Source organism: Cyprinodon tularosa, unplaced genomic scaffold (genome assembly GCF_016077235.1).
Source record: "Cyprinodon tularosa strain WSP-4 unplaced genomic scaffold, ASM1607723v1 ctg30, whole genome shotgun sequence".
Classification (NCBI taxonomy): Eukaryota; Metazoa; Chordata; class Actinopteri; order Cyprinodontiformes; family Cyprinodontidae; genus Cyprinodon; species Cyprinodon tularosa.
In genome coordinates this window covers 3,951,005-3,971,788 of record NW_024039008.1, presented here as the reverse complement: position 1 = coordinate 3,971,788, position 20,784 = coordinate 3,951,005, and the positions used below count along the sequence as shown (strand labels likewise).

The 20,784-nt window shown below is 36.7% G+C and overlaps 1 protein-coding gene across 1 annotated transcript in view; it reads right to left on the bottom strand.

Annotated features, from left to right (window-relative positions):
* LOC119787663 (adhesion G-protein coupled receptor D2) overlaps window positions 1–20,784 on the bottom strand; it is a 120,579-nt gene that overhangs the window by 67,339 nt on the left and 32,456 nt on the right. Inside the window, exon 20 of the mRNA XM_038291645.1 lies at window positions 4,894–4,935. Within this exon, the coding sequence (XP_038147573.1) occupies window positions 4,894–4,935 (42 nt within the window). The remainder of the gene's footprint in view (window positions 1–4,893; window positions 4,936–20,784) is intronic.

The window sequence follows — 20,784 nt, the reverse complement described above, 5'->3', positions numbered from 1 at the left end:
GCATGACAGGGTTGTGTGCTGCAAAATATCTCATACTGCATTATGCCACCAGCAGCGGCAGAAGCTAAAGTTAATGTAAAAATGTATCCATTTATGAAATTAATGTATCACAAAAAGTAGATCACATATGTTTTAAACGATGATTTAGGCAATGAATTAATCCTCAAAACCTTCTGTATGAAGTAGATTTTTCAAAAATTTAGCCTACTTTGAAAATGTGTTTTTTTTTTTGATTTTTCGGAGCTGCTAAGCTCTGTGCTGATTGACCTTAAGTCAGACTGGGATTTACCTTCTAATTACTGACATGATGTCAGCCCTTCTCTTTTCCCCTTTACGTATTATCTGTTTGTAGCTGCTAAAAATGAGATATAAAGTCTTTATAATGTTGTTCGATAACTGCACTAACCAAAATAAAATTTAATTCTTTCTGTAAACAGTCGATATTTTAATGCAGGAATCCCACATTGTGTTGCAACAATTTTCCTTTACATTACAAATATTTTTATATCTCATCAAGCTTTTCAGATGGCAAAATCTTTATATGAATAAGAAAATATTTCAATTAACTACCCCTGATGTTCAAACAGAACACTTCTCCATGTACATCAAAAACATACATTTCTCGAAAACTATTTTTTAATGAAACCTAATTTGATGGAGTGTAAACTCTTTATCATTCTTGTTTTTAATGGTTCAAGCAGATAAATCTTCAGTAGGAGAAATTGATGATAAATAATTCACTGTACTTGACAAAGTATTTTACCTGATGCTAGGAATTTAAGGAAAGTTTGCTTATGAATGTTTTGTGACTGCTTTTAAATTAATTGCAAAGTTTTACAGCAACAGCAAGCCAAATGCATGTTAACAAGAATAACACATGTTGCTGTGTAATGTCTGTTAAGATTTCTTCACTGCCTTGAACAGAAGAAGGGTTTTATCTCTTGATAGGGTTTAAAAAAAAGATCGCTCAGGCTTTTCTTTTATATTCTCTTTAGTTTCTTATCCCACCACTCGCTGTACGGACGGTGTACAGCACTTATCTTCATAACCTTATCATATACCATAAATAAATTATCTGTGCCTTTCAGAGCAATGGGAAAGGTAGTCATACAAATTCCTTGGAATTCCTTATGAGCAGATAAAACAAATCCAAGGTCTTTAATTCCTGCAGCTTGAGAAAGTTTAAATAAAAAAATAAACATTCTCTGCTTGTTTAATTGTCTGACTGAAACTAATTAAAGGTAATGATAATCAGTCCTGGGTTTATTCTATAGAATTTTGTATACACATTTATATTTTGCACATAGGAAATTTATAGATTCCAAGGTTTAGTAAGACATCCAAAACAGAAGGTGGGCAGATTACAGTAAGTCCACATAAATGGGCCGCTTTTAAATAATTATGGTTCAGAAAAGGCAAGATATGCACAAGTCTAAATATGATTATACAAAAGAGGTTTCTCATGAAAGAACATAAGTTGTTTAAATACCTCAACGTTAAAGAAAACTTAAGAAATAGAAAAACTTATTTCGGCACATTAAAAGGGCAACTTAAGGAGGAATGTGTGTTAATTTATTTGACAATGTAAGGGGTCAACCTTTCCAGCATTTGTATTGTCAATGCATTGTCTATGACTCAGGGACAGCTTTTCATGCTTTGAAGAAGACATGAATAGAGACAAGACAGAGAAAATCCAAAAAAGGCAGGAAATTGAAATGTTGTGTGAGAGAAATAGCATCTTGGATGTTCAGATGGACGGAGGCACTGATTGAGTTCCATAAAAGATTGAAAAGTGTGAGGTCACGTAATGTTGCCTATTTACCTTGTAAATGTTGCATCTGAAACAACAAAAGACAAATGACCTTTGAATACATCAGAACTGAAGGCTCATCAACTGAGTTTTATTCAGGCCACAGACGAGATGATTGCTTGTTAGAATTATTTTTATTGTATTGCAAGGATTTCAACTTGCTTTTGCTTCTGTGCATGATATGTTGGTACCTTTCAGTGATTAAATTACATTTTTGATCATACACATCATATGAAAATTGGCATTCCTGCATTTAAATGTTGTAGGAAGTTGGAAAAGCTATTCTTAAAGTTTGAAGTCTTAAATCAATGCATTTATTAATTCAAAATAGACTCCAACCTTGAAAATGTGTTATATCTTAAAAAGAGGCTCCCTGTGAACCAACTGCAATGTTTTTCAATGCAAAGATCATTTAGAGCACTGTATATTTCAATCTGACAAACTCACATGGACAGTAAAGGACAATTAGAAGAATTTTATTGATACAATTATTTTAAGACTTTGCCGCTCAGACCTTGGCAGGAAACATTAGCACTGAATTCTACTTTAATATGCTTAAGCAGTTGTATGAGAACACCCCCCGCCTTCAAACTGGTGATGAAGAGGAGACAGATGAAGTTGGTCAGTCCATAGACTGCTGGTTGGCGAGACAATCTGCTTTATCTGAATCGGTGAGATCCAGAAGACTGCGTGAGCTGATACTAGTGCTTCAATTGAGACCCAGAGGAAAGATGTCCACCTTGGATAAAAACAGGTTGTATGAACCTGTCCATGATGAGCAAGCCTGAAGCAACAGTGGAGAGGAAAAACTCCCCTTTGGGAAGAAACCTCTGGCAGAACCAGGCTCAACATGGCGGTCTTCTGCCGGACCAGTTGAGATGTGGTGGGGAATGCGGTAAGAGTCAGAGAGGAATTACACTCCGATAGGAAGCATCATGGAAAAGCCAGAAGGAGCTTAGCTACGATAGTGGAGAAGGGGATGGAGGTGGGTTGAATCTGGGTCATCCGAGTCAAATGAGATGACTCATGTAATTACTGCTTGGACTTGGCTGGGTAACATGCAGAGTCATGGATTTGGAGACATTTTAAGATGAACTCTGGATGCTGACTGAGCTTTGTGGAGGTGCGGTTAAAAGCTGATTGTTTTCCATCAGAGGCAGATAAGCATCTGACGAGGAGGCAAGTAATTTAGTTTCTTCAGTTAAACTTCCTACTAGACTTCATATTAAAGAGGGGGAATGACACCCAACGGTGGAGCCATTTTAAAAAAAATATCATTGAATATCTTGTAGTCTGTGCACACTATACATTGGGGTTTATTAGAGCGGGGTTGACATCTCCTTCATAGCTACGGCCGACTGTCTTTACTTGATTTTTTTGCCTTTTTTCACCATGGTGCACAATATGAGTGCAAACGTTCTGCATGGCACTTTTTGTCCGTCATCAACAAACAGTGCTTATTTACCACATTGGCAAACTTTCAGAGTAGCAGAGACTTTTTAAAAATGTCCTTGCATTCAAAGAGGACAGAGTCCTTTCTTTTTCTTATTACATGTATTCCGTGTTCACCCAATCTCAGCTCAGACCTCTTAACTGGAGCTGATGCAGAATTCAATATAATAGTTTTATTTTTAAGTTTTCATACTCCCTAAATTAGAAATGGTAAGTATCTGCAAAAATATCAATGTGCTTACTTCTAGCATGCACCTTATTGGCAGACATGCATAAGAAAAACATGTGCTGAGCCAAACAAAGATGGCACAAAAATCAGCTTTTGGTTTGCTCTCCTCACTATGCTGAGATTTGTGCTATTTTTCTTGTGGCTCATTACAATTGCCAACAGTGTCCAAAGATTTTGCTAACTTTTTTTTTTTTTTTTTTTTTTTTTTTTTTACTGCTGAGCAGAATAATTGAATGCAGTAATAAATAAATAAGATTTAAAAAAAAGGGATCAATGAGGAACTAAACCACTTAAAATAAGATTCTCTACATACATGTCCATTTTGGAGCAAATGTTCTTAAGTTTTAGGAAATATTTTCATGTGTAACAAAATCTGCATGCATCTCTTTTACCGATAGAACAAATATAAAATTATTTAATTGTGACTGGAGGGATCACATTACCCTGTCTGAGGGCAGCACAAGAGGAGAAATATGAACTGATGGGGAATACAATGAATGATAAACAAGTGCTGTTGGCTGCCTATATGCTTTTAATGCTAGTACATGAAACTGGTTAAAACATCACACAAGATTGTTGTCATCGCAGTCCCTCTTAGGGACTGATTCATCATGGTCAAATAAAATTTACCCCTCCTACCTTAAAGTATTTATTGTTTAAAACTGAATTGATAATGTTTTATTTCAGACTAAAGACCATTTCAATAGGAGGTTTGAAAACTTTATTTAATCATTTTTTTCCACTTTTAAAAACAAAATTGAAAATCCCCAAGTCCTGTTTTCTTCCTTTTTAACAATTTACAGCATGGTGGCACTATTTTGTAGTTTTTACACAAGCGGTCTATACAATAAAAAGTCTCAGAACTACTGTAAGAACCCATTCAAATAACCACATCCAACTGTTATTTTTTTTTATATGTTTTAAAAATTTTACATTGTAAACTGCATTTATTGCACACATTTTTACTTTTTTTTTTTTCATCCTGCTATGGTTGCTGCACTGGGCCATACAAAGCCCTGGCCAGGAGCTTTGTCAGGATGCTAAATGGAGGGCCGTGAGTTTAAAAACTTAAAGAGGCAGTGAAATATTAGCCAATGTGGGTGAGGAATGAGTGGCTGAGAAGCGCAGCGTGTCAGTGTTAAATGGTCGGACTCGGATGCATATAAGTTAGTCCAAGCATGAAGGGCAGTGGGACGCTCGCGTGGAAGCGATGTCCCATCCCCTCACTCCACTCACCCACACAAAACACGTTCAAGCACACAAAACCCCGAGCCCCCCAACCACCCCACACACACACACGCACACAGACACCCCGTCACACAGCTTTTAAGCAAGAAGCCCATCAGAAACTTGTCATTTCTCTCATTCACTACGACAGCCTTGAGACACAATGCAGACTTACCTCTGTGTTGTACACCCCATAGATCAGAAAGATGAACAGGCCCTGCAAGCATAGACAAAGAAAGAGGGGAGAAAAAGGAGGACAAAGTTGTAACTGTTGTTTTCTCTGTTATCCTCTTTTGTTACATAAATGTAAAAGTAATAATAACGAATGAATTGATGAGTACAGGTAATGCACAATACAATGAGAGATGACTAAGAACTTCTGTAAACTCAATGATATAGGTAAGGCCAAGTTTTCTCTATAAAATCTTGCGTTAAAAAGTAAAATATAAGGTTTTAAACAGACTGACTCAGCTAAAAAAAAGATTACATTATCATGTTCCTTTTTATTTTTTTACGTAAATGGAAATACAAATTTTTAAAAATTACTAAATTGAATTAGACAAAAGTAATCTATTAAAAATCCAGACACACATACACAGTTATGTTCACACAAAGAGAGCAACAAGGGCCAGACAAGACTATCAAGAAAAATCACTAGAGGAGAGGAGAGAAAAAGAGAGGCAGGGGGAACATAATGAAAAAAATGACAGACAAAAGAAGATATTTCATGCTCACAAAACTCACGGCTAGTACCCAGTGTCCAAGAATGCTATGCCCTTGGAGACAAAAAAGCCTGCACTTTTGGTCGCAATGGAAAAGAAAGGGGCATTTTCATTCAAATCCAGTTTGGCATTTACTGAATGTACAAGCTGTGCATTCGCCTTCAGTCCATAATGTAATCCTTTAGCCTCAATGAAAACAGTAGAACAACAATCTCCGTGCACTGATTGAACCTGGCCACTAAAGATGTACCGAGGAAAGAATGAAAAGGCAGTTAAAATCCTATAAATTTCAAGGCTGATGGACACACTGGATGCTTTGATAAGAACAGAATGTCAATGTGGACCAAGATACAACAAACACGAGCACAAAAAACTTTTAAAAGTACATCTCTCCCATTTCGCTGCCAAGTATTTGTGTTGCTACACTGTTGGAAAAAGCAAAGGTAAGGACACATTACAAGGACCAGGCCAAGCCAAGTAGATGCATCAATCAAAATGGATTGGCGTTCAATTCTTCCAGAAGATCTACAGTAGATGTATCAGCATTAAAATAATGTGAGCACATATGTGACAACGGCTGGCAAAGACCTGTAACTTAAGCTAAAGTCCCTTCACCTCCTGATCCCCAAAGGTTCAGCTGTCCTATTTATTATGAACGCAATAAAGTTTTGTCAAAGTTTATAAAGAAATAATAAAGGAGGCAATGGTTTGGTTTGTTAGGACAGCTAAATCTGACCTTTACTAAGTATGCCTCAAAGCCGTAGTTTCGTAAGAAGATATTGAAACCCTTAGTCCTCACTAAGACTAAGAAGGTAGAGCACATCATCCCAGTTCTAAAGTTCTTACACTGGCTCCCTGTATCTCAGAGAATAAACTTTAAAATACTTCTGTTAGTCTATAAATCTCTGAATGGCTTAGCACCTAAATACATCACAGCTTTAAAATGATCACGGAGATTCTGGTCTTTATTTATTACCATTTAATAAGTAAAGCCAATAGTAGCTGTGGGATAATAACACCTTAAAATTTCATTTCTAAAAGTTAAATAACACATTTCAAGACATATTTTAAATAAAATGAGATTATTCAACTGATTTTTTAAACTCTTATAAGCAAAAACTTCAATCTGGAAAACTTTTTATCATTCTCACCTAGCTTCAGTCAGTCGACAATGGACTGCCCCATCTCCTCCCTCATTCTTAAGGCTGATTTATACTTCGAAACCAGGTCCCCTTCATAGGTGTCGCAGTGAACAAAAAGCCATCCCCACCCCCTCCGCAGGCACTCCGCTGCACCTCTCCCAAATTGTGACTGACCGCAGACAGTGCCGCAGACAGGAGGCCGGCTTGTATTGTTTGCAGAAAACAACTCGTGAATTTGGACCAGCTAGAAGATCGAGGTGCGCGAGAACGCTGGGTCTCTTTTTCCAACTGGATCCTCAATCTTTTTCACTGTTATGTGCCTCCGTTGTCGGACTAAACTCGCCCCCACTTCCTCATCGCCTTGGCCGTATCTAGACCCACAGCGTATAGCACAGACCACGCTTCAATATTAAGCATAAATCAAAATTGTCTGCATCAAGCTCACTGCGACACACTGCTGCAGAAGTATAACCGGCCCTTTAGACTATTCTAAGAATCTCTCATCCGGGCCCTGAGGGGAAGACTACTCTAATGCTCTTCCCAAGTTATTCATCCAAGCTTATGTCAATTTACAACATCATGTCTTCTGCTGGGGTCCAAGCAACAAAGAACCTATTTCATTCAAGTCAATTAAATCTTTCTATCCCTTCTTTTATCTGTGTGAGTCTCATCATATAGGTAATATATTTGTATGAACTCTTCATTACTACTCTTTAGTCTAAACGTTTTACAACAAAACTTGATGCTATCACCTTTAAATAAATTGCCTGTGACCTTTCTTAGCAATAAAAAACAGAAAGCGCCCAAATTTCTTTTACCCTCAGAGAATAGATGCTGGGACTTTAATTCTTGAGGCTTTCAGTGAAAAGGAGCCATTGTTGGAAATTCATATTTACAAGCAAGAAATAAAATAACATACTGTGGGGGTTAATTTGCAACACATTTTTGATTGTGTTGCATTAGAATTGCAATTTGCACCTCACTGTTGCAATTTCATTATCATGTTTTTGATCCTTGTTCTTCTTTGCTAGTAATCTTTTGTTATATCGTGAACAAAGTGAGGAGAACACACTGTGCGTGTTAAGAAAAATGATCTTTTAACATCTAATTGAGTTAAAAATAAGACGGACTGTTTAAAATGTTAATTCATTAATATCTGCACCGATAAACAAACATACAAGAAAATGGGGCCACATTATTCAAATTCAAGCTGCTTTTCTAAACTCAGTCCTCTGTCTTTGAACTCGGCACACGATACTGCCCAATTTATGCCAACTGCTATCAAAGTATTGCTACGCTGTACATCAAACAGGGGAGCATATATTAATTTGCTCTCCACTAATTAGCAAACAATTGTATGTTTAAAAAGTTAAAGATAACACAGTGTTGAATCAAAAACACCATCACCCCAGAGAAATGCACTCTGCTGCAATACAACAGAAAATAGCACTTGTTTAAAAAAGTAAACAGGGCTCTTCATCTCAGAGTTTTGTCTCAGAGTAGAAAGAACAAATGAAAGTTGAACAACTCGATTATTGTAAAATAGTTTAAGTCAATTAATTTAGGGCCATAGATGCTGTTACACTAACCTTGGTGCTGTCAACTTATGGACTGTTTTTAAAGTTAACCATCTGATTTTAGAAGCTTTCCTTTGCCTGTCCTTGCAGCTCACTCTCCGTTAAAGCACGTGAAGTGCATTAAATGTTTAGTGTGTGCATTAAGAGTGACTTAGTTTGGCACTAAATGCTTTATTTAACTATTTAATCCAAGTACAAGTGTCATGAAATTAAGCACATCATTCTAATAATATCCAGAGTTCGACACCTGAAGCTATGCCAGTCAGTTTAAGTGCAACATACTTCATGAAGCAGCTGCATTGTTGCAAGAATTAGAAGAATCTAGACACAAGATAACCAAACCCGCCAGACCAAGAGGAACATTTCTCTGGCTAAGGCACAGAAGCACAAGTTAATCAGAAAGTTAGCCAAGTATTATTTTTTCTATCTTACATTTTATTCTGGTTATAAAGCAACTTCTATAAGAGCTCTACAATTGAAGGCAGACGTGTTTGGCAAGAAATATATGTGCATCCGCTAATTAAGAGATTAAATTCACTTAGACAACTTAAAAGGCATGTTGTATTTGGATGTCTGGAAATGCGCCATCACGATGATCTGTTTCAGGTCTGAGTAAAGCCTGATTAAAGGATGTGAATGATTGCTCTGGTCAACTTAGCACAGCTGTTATTAACACTGCTGCTATAGCAGCAGAGCTGAATGTTTATCTTTAGTATAGAAATAAAAGAATTTTCTTGAGAAGCTTTAGCCGCTATTTTTTTTTAGATGGTGACAAACTAGTAACAATTTTGGTAACCCAGATACCAGGCTTTAGACCTTTGGCATATTACAGGTAAGGAAATGTATATTTTATTTTACAGATATATATTATTTACATATCTTTAAGAGGGATAAATAAAAAGGTATAGAAATTCTATCATAACATATTTTTATAAACAGGTGACCAGAAAAGCCTCTCCTTATAGACCATCCCCTGTTTTTATTCAGTCTTTTCTTTATTGTGCATGAAACCAGATCTGGACACAAAAAAGGAGATCATTACAACTTTAACACAATTACACCCACAGTACATGAAAATCTACTCTACAGTTTTGGTCTCAACACACTATAAATGATTACAAATTCCAAGTGAACAACACCTATGCAGTCCTCCTGATCGTTCACCTTTCAGCACCCCTTTTTCTAGTTTCCATCAAGCTCCCCAAAGGTGTGGACTTAGGGAGCAACACTGGCAGGTAAGACTCTTAGAAAACAGCAAGTTTATGACATTGTCCTTGGGAGACAAATTTTCAATGTAGAGATATGAAAACTATGATTAAAGGGAAGGAACAGTGTCTTGGCAAGAAGATAGGGACTGACGTGGCAGTTTTTTCTTCTCTGCTAGAATATATTGCTTCTGTCACCTAAGAGCTCCTTATACAAGAGGCAGGAAATTTCCTTTGTTTTGAATAGAGTGAAAAAAAGAGGAACAGTGTCTTCTTATTTGGATCAAAAGTTGCTATTTGCAAAGGTGGAACCTGCTTAAATTATTTGTTCAGTACTGGTTTAGATTAGCATCTAAATAAAAGAAACAGTAAAAAAAAAACAACACCTTGCAAAAAAAATATGATTTTCTATGGAATATTTACATAACATAAAATATATTGTTACTAGTTACTAGTGTTCAAAATACAGTCAAACAACATTGTAATTTTTTTCCCCCAGGAAATGACAAAGGCTGTTAAAAACGTTAAAAAAATATATCTAAAGAGTGCAGCTTTCGTTTGTATTCAGCCTCTTTTTATTATCCAGTGCAATTATTTCTTACAGAAGTCTCTAAATCAATACATGATTACCTGCTCCTTATCCTGACCTGCCTCTTAACCTCTGAGCCTGCCTGTTCCCGTCTGATCTGTTTGCCTGACCTGGCTTCAGACTCCTGGACCTCTGAGCCTGCCTGTTCCTGTTCTGATCTGTTTGCCTGTTCTGGCTTCGGACTCCTGTTTGTTCTCTATGGCTGCAGCATCTGGGACACTCTGGGCGACATCTTTTTGGCAGCCCACCAACTGGATTCAATCTCGTTCTCTGGGCATGGATTGTTCTCTAAACCAGTTTAATTACTCAGGCGTTCAGATCATCCTGCATCAGGTTATTGCGGTCACTAACCTGTGCTTCCCCTCTCCAGTTTCCTGCCTCAGGCACCCTAGTCACTGCTACAGCAGACCTGCAGCCCAACATTTCTCAATAAACGTTTCCCACTGTCTGTCTTGCCTGAATACTGGGTCCTCTGTTCTGTGCCTTGAAAAAAATGTACTTTTATAGTTAACTGGTGAGATGATGGATGGAACTAAAGACAAAAACTGGGATAACCTCACTGTTTTCTGTTTGTCTTTCTTATAGCAATATAATTCATTGAAGTCTGACTGTAACTTGTAGTTTGCTCAGTGTAGCATACCTCGACCCTAAATTAACTGTACAAATAACAGCTTAATTTTACACAGGATATCTAGTTATGGCCTTCTAAATGAAAAATGCAAAGGCTTTACCTTCACTGCTGTGTAACAAACTGAAAAGGAAGGACTTCTCAATCACGTTTTCCTATTTGAATTTCCTATGAGAGATTGGTTACTAAATGCATTGCTTTGATAGGATCAAATCTTACTGATAATAAATTTTAACAGCAACATCTTGCACTCCTGTGGCTCAGTGTCAAAGTTTGACATATCCAAACTGGCATTGGACATTAAAAAGTATTGTATGAACAACAGCTTTATGTGGGGCCAAAACCACAATACCTTTTTTTTAAAGAACCGCAGGGAGCCAAAACTGAGAGCTATTTAAGAAAGTTGGACCTGCCATCAAATATGCTAGCCCAAATTTAAACACACAGGGACCCTCTTCAGAAATAGAGCTATCTGTGTCTCCACTTGGCAAGAAACAGTGTGGAAAAAATCCTGCATTTACACCTGGTAATCATTAAGGGAATGAGGGACAGAAGAGGTTAAAACACTATGATTGAAGGAAAAGAGAAGAAATTCACACTTCTGCACTGGGGCTTGCTAATGTCTCTGACCCCTCCATGCATAAACAGTTTAATTAACATGTATACATAACTTGCACTCTAACTGCTCATGGCACGTCAAATCAAAGTGTCTGTCAAAGCTGTGAAAAAAGGGAGTTGATGGCTTGCAGGTCTTCAGTTCAGATCCAACTCGACCTAACTGCTCCAGCTGGCCAGAAGAACTGGCAAGACTGGAGATAAAAAAAGCAGAGAGGCATGCAGGTCTATGGGTAACCTGGCACTCCGTAGGGGCTAACAAGGCAAATACCTCAACAAATAACTGCTATACTCAGGCCTGCTTAAGATGACCGAAGGGAAAGATGGAGGAATGCCTGCAGCAGCAAAAACTAAACCTCTTTACATTTAACAGAATTCTAAAATCTCTGTGAAACAAGAAACCTCTCTGTTCATCCAGGCTGTGACTTTTAAATGACAAACCATCAGTGGCTAAAAGGAAAGCTAAAATGAATCAATTAAAGCTGCTGTTCTTTATATACTTTTGAGCTTATAATCTCTGTCTGCAATGAAACTATAATCAACATTTACTAATATTTTTAATGTTCTATAACGTATGTCAGACTGTTAAACGTGTATAAACATTCTATAAATTAATTACTAAAGAATATATAGTCAAATCCAAAAATTAGATAAATGTCTTCCATTGTATCTGGTAAATTAGAAGTGCCTTTTGAAAATAAAACTTTGGAAGTACAACACATATTTAAATTAACTTAGACTGAGCTGTCATTTCACATAATTAAATAAAATCTATAAATAAAAATAGATTTAGTTCATTTTTTTATTTATTGACTTGGTCTGAGGTAACAGCTTCCTATGATGTTTTTATGGAATGCTAAAGATGCCTTATAATTTCTATAAAAAAATTTTGTGGCAATGGGACTTTCACCAAAGGAAAAAAAAAAAAAGAATTCCATTCCCTTTAGGCAGATTATTTTTTTTTTTTTCATCAGTTCTGCTTCAAATGAGCTTGTGTTTGACGGTGGAGTTGGGGCAACGTTTTTTTCTGTTCTCGTACTTTTACACGTTACCAGAGAAGGTGAAAAAGCTCTTCTTTTCAAATGGTTTTGTAAGATTCCTACTTTGTCTTTATAACACACACAGTCGGCTGCATTGTCAAATAGAGGACTGGACCCTCAAGCGAACCTGCTCAATGAGGTACAGTTACAGAATCTACACACAGGCACGCAGTTAGGAAGACACACAGGCCAGGAGAAACATCAGTACCGGGGTGTGATGGCTCAGGAGAGGAGGGAGAGTTATTAGCTTAGCCCTGAACCACCTACTTAATATAGGGGCCGGCGGTGATCGCTAACAGAGCCTGGCAGAGGTGACAGCTTTTGGCCCTGCTTGAGGAAATCCAATTGAAAAGCAGCCAAGAGGAACAACAAGCCCGAAACAGATGTTGCTCGCTACCACCTGTGCAACTTGGGTACACACAACCCAGCGGCAACAAAGCGGCGTGGCATAGCTGACACACAAACCTAAACATTGTTAAGTAGAGGGTCACAATGACTTAAAAAGTAACAGAACCAATTCAATTGTGACATTTATAATAGAAAATAATATAAGCATTTGTTTTTTGATTTTACAAATGTATATTAATTTTTAGAACAGTCTTACAAGCATATATGGTACACTGAAACACCTCACTGCATGTTTATTTAAAAAAAAAAATACATTAAAGAGAAAAGTGTAATATAGCCTATGATGGGGTAGTAAAAGTATTGCTTTACCCAATCATGGCAATCAAACAAAAAGTAATGAGTAGGATCTATTGGGTACAATCAGTACCTAATATTTAAAATTATGCCCCTTGTTAAATACCATACCCTGCCGTGTGACATTTCATTACTGAATGTGTAAAATTTCTACTATATATCTGCAGTAATGGGAAAAATATTGCCCTTTCAACAATTGGTGGGCTGTGTGCTTACAAGTAGCCTGAGCAAAATAAATAAAATCAAAGAAGCGGCCTATGATAACTATTAAGCTGATCCCAGTGGGAAATGAGTCCCTAACAATGTAGGGGCAGTGACAGCCATGCCAGTCCAGGGACTGACTACAGTTCTACTGTAAGATGTCTTGGTCAAGGTCACTGACCGAAGTACCTGACATGTAACAACCATACCATGCATATTGCTTTAGGTTAATAGACTATATTAATTGGGTTATGTATGCTTCCAAAAAAAAAAAAAAAAACATTCCATCATCCCCCTTCTTTTTTTCTTTTTTTTACAACTAAACTACTGGGTACTTTTGTGTAATTGTTAACTCTTTAACAACAAGCACATCATATTTAGTTGTTGAGACTACTACATTATCAATGATATAGTTTAGCTATTGAAAAGCCTCACTTAAACAGTCTGACACATGTAGCAAAGTAAAACGCATTAAATAATTGCACTGAAATTCCTAAAGTATCACAAATAGTACAACTAACTTCTCTAATTGAACTTATTCAATTGATGTTTTTTTTTAATCTTCATGACAAATGAGCTTTTAAAAAAAGAATCATTTTGTGAATAAATTTAATGGTTTAGGCTTTAAGGGTTAAAAATCTGGAAATTAACCCCAGAAAGAAAGATTCTGTGAAGCTGCTGGCAGAAACTAATAAAGGTGTCATTTTGTCCAATAAAATTAGCTTGTTGCTGACTTGGCTGAAAGGCCACTCAGAAAGGAAGAAGCCATAACTCTAAAAGAAAAACAAAAAGGCAAAAACTGAGCTTTGAAATGGACAATGCCCATCTAAAAACATGCGTTCAACTTATTTGCAAGTTGTACAAATATAAAAATTTATGTTTTGGGGTGGCCACAAAGCCCTATATATGGTTTGAGGACGGAAAAGTCATAAGGTGTGTGAGCAAGCTGGACAAAAATTTAACTCACTTATACTTGCATGAAGAAGAATGCATCAGACTTCACACTAACTATTTTTAGAACCTTGTGGAAGAAAACTTCAAAGGGTTTGACCCAAATCATAAAAGTCAAAAGATATTTCTAAAACATACCAAGGAAATGTAATCATACTTCTGAATTCATCCTTCCATCCTTTTATTGTCTATGTCATCTTATCCCTGCAACCTTGCTGGTGCCTATCCCCAGTGGCCAATGGGTATAAAACCCTGGATAGGTCGTAATCAAGTCTAATTTATACCCAAGGGCAATCAAAAGGCATCAATGAACCTAAAAGTCCAGTTTTTCTGACAGTAGAAGGAAGCCAGAGTACCTGGAGAGAACTGGAGTGTGTATAGAGCAAGCATGCAAGCGCTATACAGAAAGAGAGCAGGCAAAGATTTCAACCTACGTAAAATCTTCTTATTGCAAGGCAACAGCAGGGACTACTGCATCATTGAAATACATCGGAATGTAAATAAGATAAAAGCTCAAAAGCAATTTTTTTTTATTGATACTACAGAAATATAATTCTTTTTGGTTATCTATACAGATCTAAAACAGTTAAGGTTGATTTACCTTCAGACAGAAAGCAAAAAGTTAAGAAAAAAAAAGTTGTGTCTTTTATTCATTGTATGTAAAAACCTGGTTCCAAGAGTATGTGATGCCTTTGAATAAATATTAGTTTGCATGATTGCGGATGGACTTTAGTTTCTCTTTCCCAGCTACTTTTTGCTACTGTTTTCTTTTCATATGGTTTATACCTACACCAGGTGGGACAAAGTTTCTCTTATTAAAGGTGAAAAGAGAGAAACATAAGAGAAAAAAAGAGCATTAAATTGAAATAAAATGTTGAAGGTAACAGATCAAAGCCCATCTTTCCTGGAGAAGAGACCAACAGAACAAACATCCATCAACTGCTCTTCCTTTTCCTGTGCTCTGATCCAGCTACTCAAAGAAATCAGTGCACAAAGGGATTTCAAGACTAATCATCACAGCTTTATTCTCCCAAAATATTTGAATTCAACAAGGCCACCCATACCTTACTCATAATAACATTCTTTTATTTATTTCTATTAACCGCTACTGCAAAAGAGCAAGAATAAGAACAGGTGGAGAGGTAGGCAGAGAGAGAGAGACGTAGGAGGAGAAGCAGGGGGAGAAATGGGCTAAAATCAATTGTGACATATCTTTATTACTAGTCAATGATAAATGACTACACATTTACCATTGCTCTGGTATTGTGTCAGTGTGTGTCTTATCGATTTTACATCAGACGGACAAATGTTATTGACAAAGTGCCCGAAAAACAGATGAGCACTTTATTTTATTTGTTTTACAGTGTAAATAAACCATAATGACAAAGAATAAATCAGATTCACCTGAGTAGCACATCTTCAAATTAACTTTTATTTAAGGTACCTCCACAAATCAGGACTATGTTTAAGGCCAAAGAAAGAGCTTGTAGTTATACTCTGAACATGATCACACTGAGCACATGTGGCATTGTAATGTGGTGAGTGGTAAAAAAGAGAAAGAGATTGAACTGTAAACAAGCTGGCTTTTAAACAAGACAATTTGGGGTTGCGTGTCTTGGACGCCAAGAAAAACACAGTCATGGAAAGCTGATACAAACTTTTAACACATGGGTCAAAGCAGGAGTCTTTGAACTGGTGAGGAAAAGCACGCAGCTAGTGTAGAGAGCTGTTTAATTAAAAATACTTTGGTATTCGGCTGGCTTTGCTTGTTCACCTTCTTGTCAAACTGAATGTTATCCCTCTGTCAATCTTCCAATGTTTTTTTCTAATTGCGTAGTTTTCTTCTGACAGGGAGCATAAACAGAAGAACACACGTCCAAAGAAACAGCAGCTGGGCACTGCATGAGTTTGAAGAAAATGCACACATGGATCCGCACGTTTATGGCACAGAAAGTCTTATGCTGACAGTAAGCGCTGATTTGATTTCAGATTTTAGCATCTATCTAAAGTTCCACTTAGGGTTCACAAGGATTTGCAGTGGCAGATCTTTGTCTCCAGAAATTACAGAAGAGCGTCAAAAAATATCAAATATGATCAAGTAACCGATATACTAGGATAATTAACTGAAGTACATGTATGTTGATTTTAACAGAAATTGTGCAGCATACTTTTTAGATTTTGTTTTGAGAAATAAAAATTAGTGTTGCACCGATACCGATACCAGTATCGGACGGGGTCCCGATACTGCCCTAAAATGGTGGTATCAGTATCGGCGAGTACCAACAAACAGGGCACCGATACCATTTTGAGAGCCATACGTTTATTCAACTATTGTCACCCACTCCTGGTAGGCAATAAAAAGTTCTACTGGTTTCACTTTGTATTAGATTTTTTCCTGCTTCACAAAGGTATGCAGCAGCTTGACAAAGCCATGATGGCAATTATTTTACATTATTATGGTATTGGTATCGGCCGATACTGCAAAGCCAGGTATCGGGTATCGGTATCGGGGCCAAAAAATGGCATCGGTGCAACACTAATAAAAATGTAACTCATCCAAATATCAGCCATTTTTTGTCAGTCTATCGTGTGAAAATCCAAGTAAAATACATTTTTTTATGTCACTTACTTTAGAGTAAAATACCCTGAAATACAAGGCAGATTTTTTAATAGACAAGTAACAACTCTCAAAACAAATTTAACGAATAAATCTAAATATATTTTAAAATTAATGTGCACATTTTATATAAATGATAAGATTGTCTACAAACTTTTACTGAATATATACAGTAATAACCAAAATAAGAGTCCTGCTGCCAAAGCTGATAAATATGTGACACCAAGGTCCATTTTTCTCAGTTTCTATATAATTTGGGGAAAAGGAGAGAACACATTTTTCCCAAAACTTCATTAATCACACATCAGAAAATGACAACAAGAAACAATATAAATTGTGCCAAAGGACCATATTTATCTAGTTACCTCACACAGAGAACAGAATGGTATGGAAGGAAAACTACCTCCAAATCACAATGTTAAAAAATTGCTTTGGAACTGTGAATCTTATCTTATCTAAGAAAGCAGAGCTATCTTAGTTGTAAGATATTATAGTCTGGATTTATTATTATATATATTATATATTATTAGGACTGTACTAGAGAAAACAATTAATATGGAACATGTTGGATATGCCAAACAATCTGATACAAAATAAACTATAATTATTAACTATGTATATAGATCACTTTCCACAGTGGTGGAAACATTTATCACACCCTAAAACATTTATGAAAATTTAAATACGATTATAATTCCCACCAATTCACATACAGCAGTCTGCAGCTGAAGCTTATTACCCACCACCACCCCTGGCCAGAGTGCAGTATCTTTGATAATAGCTTAGAGGCAAGCTGAACCAGGACCAAACCAAAATTCATCAGATTTTTTTTTTACCTAATCTCTCTTTTGGAGGATAAAGATGAATTTCAAAACTAAAAAATATCCATTTGCTAGTGTTGAAACTAATTAAATATGATCAGACTATCATAAAAAATATCACATCCAAAGACTATACTGCTTACAGCATGCTACAGAACCATAGACTGAAGATCAGAAATCACTTCCCTAGGTTAAGTATGCTGAAAACAGAAACAACATGGTTCCTGTGATATTACTGTATATAAGAAAGAAAGAAAGAAAGAAAGAAAGAAAGAAAGAAAGAAAGAAAGAAAGAAAGAAAGAAAGAAAGAAAGAAAGAAAGAAAGAAAGAAAGAAAGAAAGAAAGAAAGAAAGAAAGAAAGAAAGAAAGAAAGAAAGAAAGAAAGAAAGAAAGAAAGAAAGAAAGAAAGAAAGAAAGAAAGAAAGAAAGAAAGAAAGAAAGAAAGAAAGAAAGAAAGAAAGAAAGAAAGAAAGAAAGAAAGAAAGAAAGAAAGTCCATCTAACTAATTTCTCATACCAAATACATATTTGAGAATTTGAATTTGAGTCTGCTTTTCATATATACATTTTCTTTTTTACTAATGAAAAAGTGCAAAAACAAAACATCAAATAAACGAAAGCAGGTCTTTTAATTTGCAGCTCATTTATCATAAAAAGATTAGCACAAAAAGTTTCCAAACTAAATTAATCAGTAACAAAACAATCTGGCAGAGAATTTCCAATCTCGCAATTTGGAAAAGTGCACAATTAGAAAAAAAAAATATCAGCCATAACCTTGTATCTTTGTGTGAGCATGAATGAACTGAATAAATGGATCTCAAAAGTGGGTCTGTGCCTGCAAACGTGGACCAGCATTATCCCTGCTCTGCAGCTCTTGGTAGTCAGGCATTTGTCTGTAAGTGCACGCACAAATACATGGTGCAGCACCGCCATGACGACAAGGTGTATCCATCATGATAAACCGGCAGACTCTGTGACTGTCACTTGCAATCACACTTCAGTACGGTTCAGAGGACTTCAAAGTGAAAATGAATGGTAGTTCATTGATGTGAAGACTTCATAGATCTTCGTTTCTGTCTTCTTTCTCACTCTTTTATTTTTTGGAAGAGGACTGCACTCCCCCCCAAAAACCCCTTTCGTAGTGAGGATGGCTGTATAATTTATCAATCCAGCCCACCATGAAACAGATGATTTAAAGGACAAATAATCAGGATAATAATTTGAAAGAAAAAACTAGCAACTAAGTTTGTAATTTTTTTTTCCCTATATACTGCATTTTTCTGATACTTTTGTCAAATATATCAATTGCAAATGCAGATATTGTATATACATTTTTTATATACATTAGCAAATAAAAACAACAAAATAAAACCAAATATCTATGGTAGATATTTAGGAGTAATCTTAACCGCTTTTAAGAAGTGGACACTCCCAAAGTTAAAATGTCCTTCCATAATATCAAAGGAAACGCTAAACATTTAATTTACATGGAATGTGGTACATCATCTCTGGGGGTTAAAGTTTGAAATGAAAAATACAGTGTAATTGAAATAACTGACAGAACAAAACCGAACATTTATTATTGATTGACCTAGTAAATTCCAAAAGGGCTGAAATGTCAAACAAAACATAATGCCAGTGATGCAGAAGCTGTATCACTGGCAGGGTTTGCCTTTAATCTAGTAATGACTCAGTGTTTGCAAAAACTGGGAGGATCGGGCTACAGGTCTCCCTGCCTCTCTCCGTTTCTCCCTGCTCTGGCCCAGGCTCTGTTCTCACTCTCCAAGCTGTTTGATTGGCACATGCTTTCACCTAATGAGGGATAATTACTAAGTAAAACAAGTGGGAGACCACATCTGCTCAGTGTAAAAAGAAGTCCAGGCCCAGTGCAATCTGTCAGCCGAGGCTCTCGGGGTTGTGTGAAGAAAACGCTTTACCCACCTTCTCTGGCTTCTCGCCCCGAGACAAACCCACCTCCAGGACCCTCTCCCTCCACTCCTCCTCCAACACCAGACAAGAAGCAGATTAATAGGAATCAGCATGTGGCTGTAAACACTCAGCGGGAAGAGTGCATATCTGTGTGTGTTGACATGGATAGGAAATGACCCTGGGTATCTGTGGAGGGCTGGCCAGGGGCCACAGCAGGAAGGGCAAAAGTCCAGCAAGGAACGATCAACATCCCAATCAGTGTCCCGCTGCCAAAGCTGTTGTTCTCCATCTCTAGTCGCTGCTGTTTTGTTTACTTTCACACAATGCTCTACTGTAATGGTTGTAAAATACAAAGGTAGCCGCCCTGCTTCCCAGATACCTCACTGCTCATCAATCAGCCATGCATGGGATTTACTCTTGATAAGAGGCCTCTGGATCACGTGTCTATAATTAGAGACAACTTTGTCAATGAATGGGAATAAAAAGGAAACATTGTGGTGTCTGGATAGGGGCATTTCAAAGCATTTACTTAAAAAAGAAACCTCTGCTTAAAGAAATAAAAAATATATCATGAAAATCACTAGTGAATTTGTAGAATTTGTAGAGAAAAATTTATTTGGAGCATTTAAAATTTAATAATTGCAAAAAAAAAAGATGAATAAAAAAAAAATAGAATTAAATATACTATGATGTAATCACAGCTGTCATATAACTCTGCATTAAAAAATTCGCAAATAATTTCTTAAATTAAATAATACAAGAAAACATGTGATCTATTTTCAAAGATAATAAAAGACCTTTATCCATAAAAATCATCTTAGAAAGCATCTGAGGAATGTTTATTTTGCTTAAAGTTGAAGAACCACAAAGAAAGCTGCTTATGTCATGTAAAGTGGTCCGTACCGGACAGCTATTTAACACCCACACCCCTCTCTAAACCTGATCTAAGCACTTTGTTACCACCTAGGCACTAAAAGAGCCGCTCTGTTTTGCTTTCTCGCCCTACTCTGACCCAGTTCTCGCTAATTACCCCCAAAGTATACATCAAAGACGAGTAAATCCACGGATCTGCGGTGAAGCGGCAGGGTAAGGAAAACCAGGTCTATCCCTAACCTATTCACCCCATGCCATCACTGATATGGTTATTTAAGGTTGCGCGCACACACATGCCCAGGATGTCATGGAACACAAAAGGCAAGGCGGTGAACTTATAAACAGATCGGTCATTGTTTCGACACGGGTAATTTCTGGTGTCTGAGCTGTTCATGACGCTGTCTGCGGTGCAAACTGGACGACAGCGAGGAGGGGATGTGGGGGAGTGAGGTCA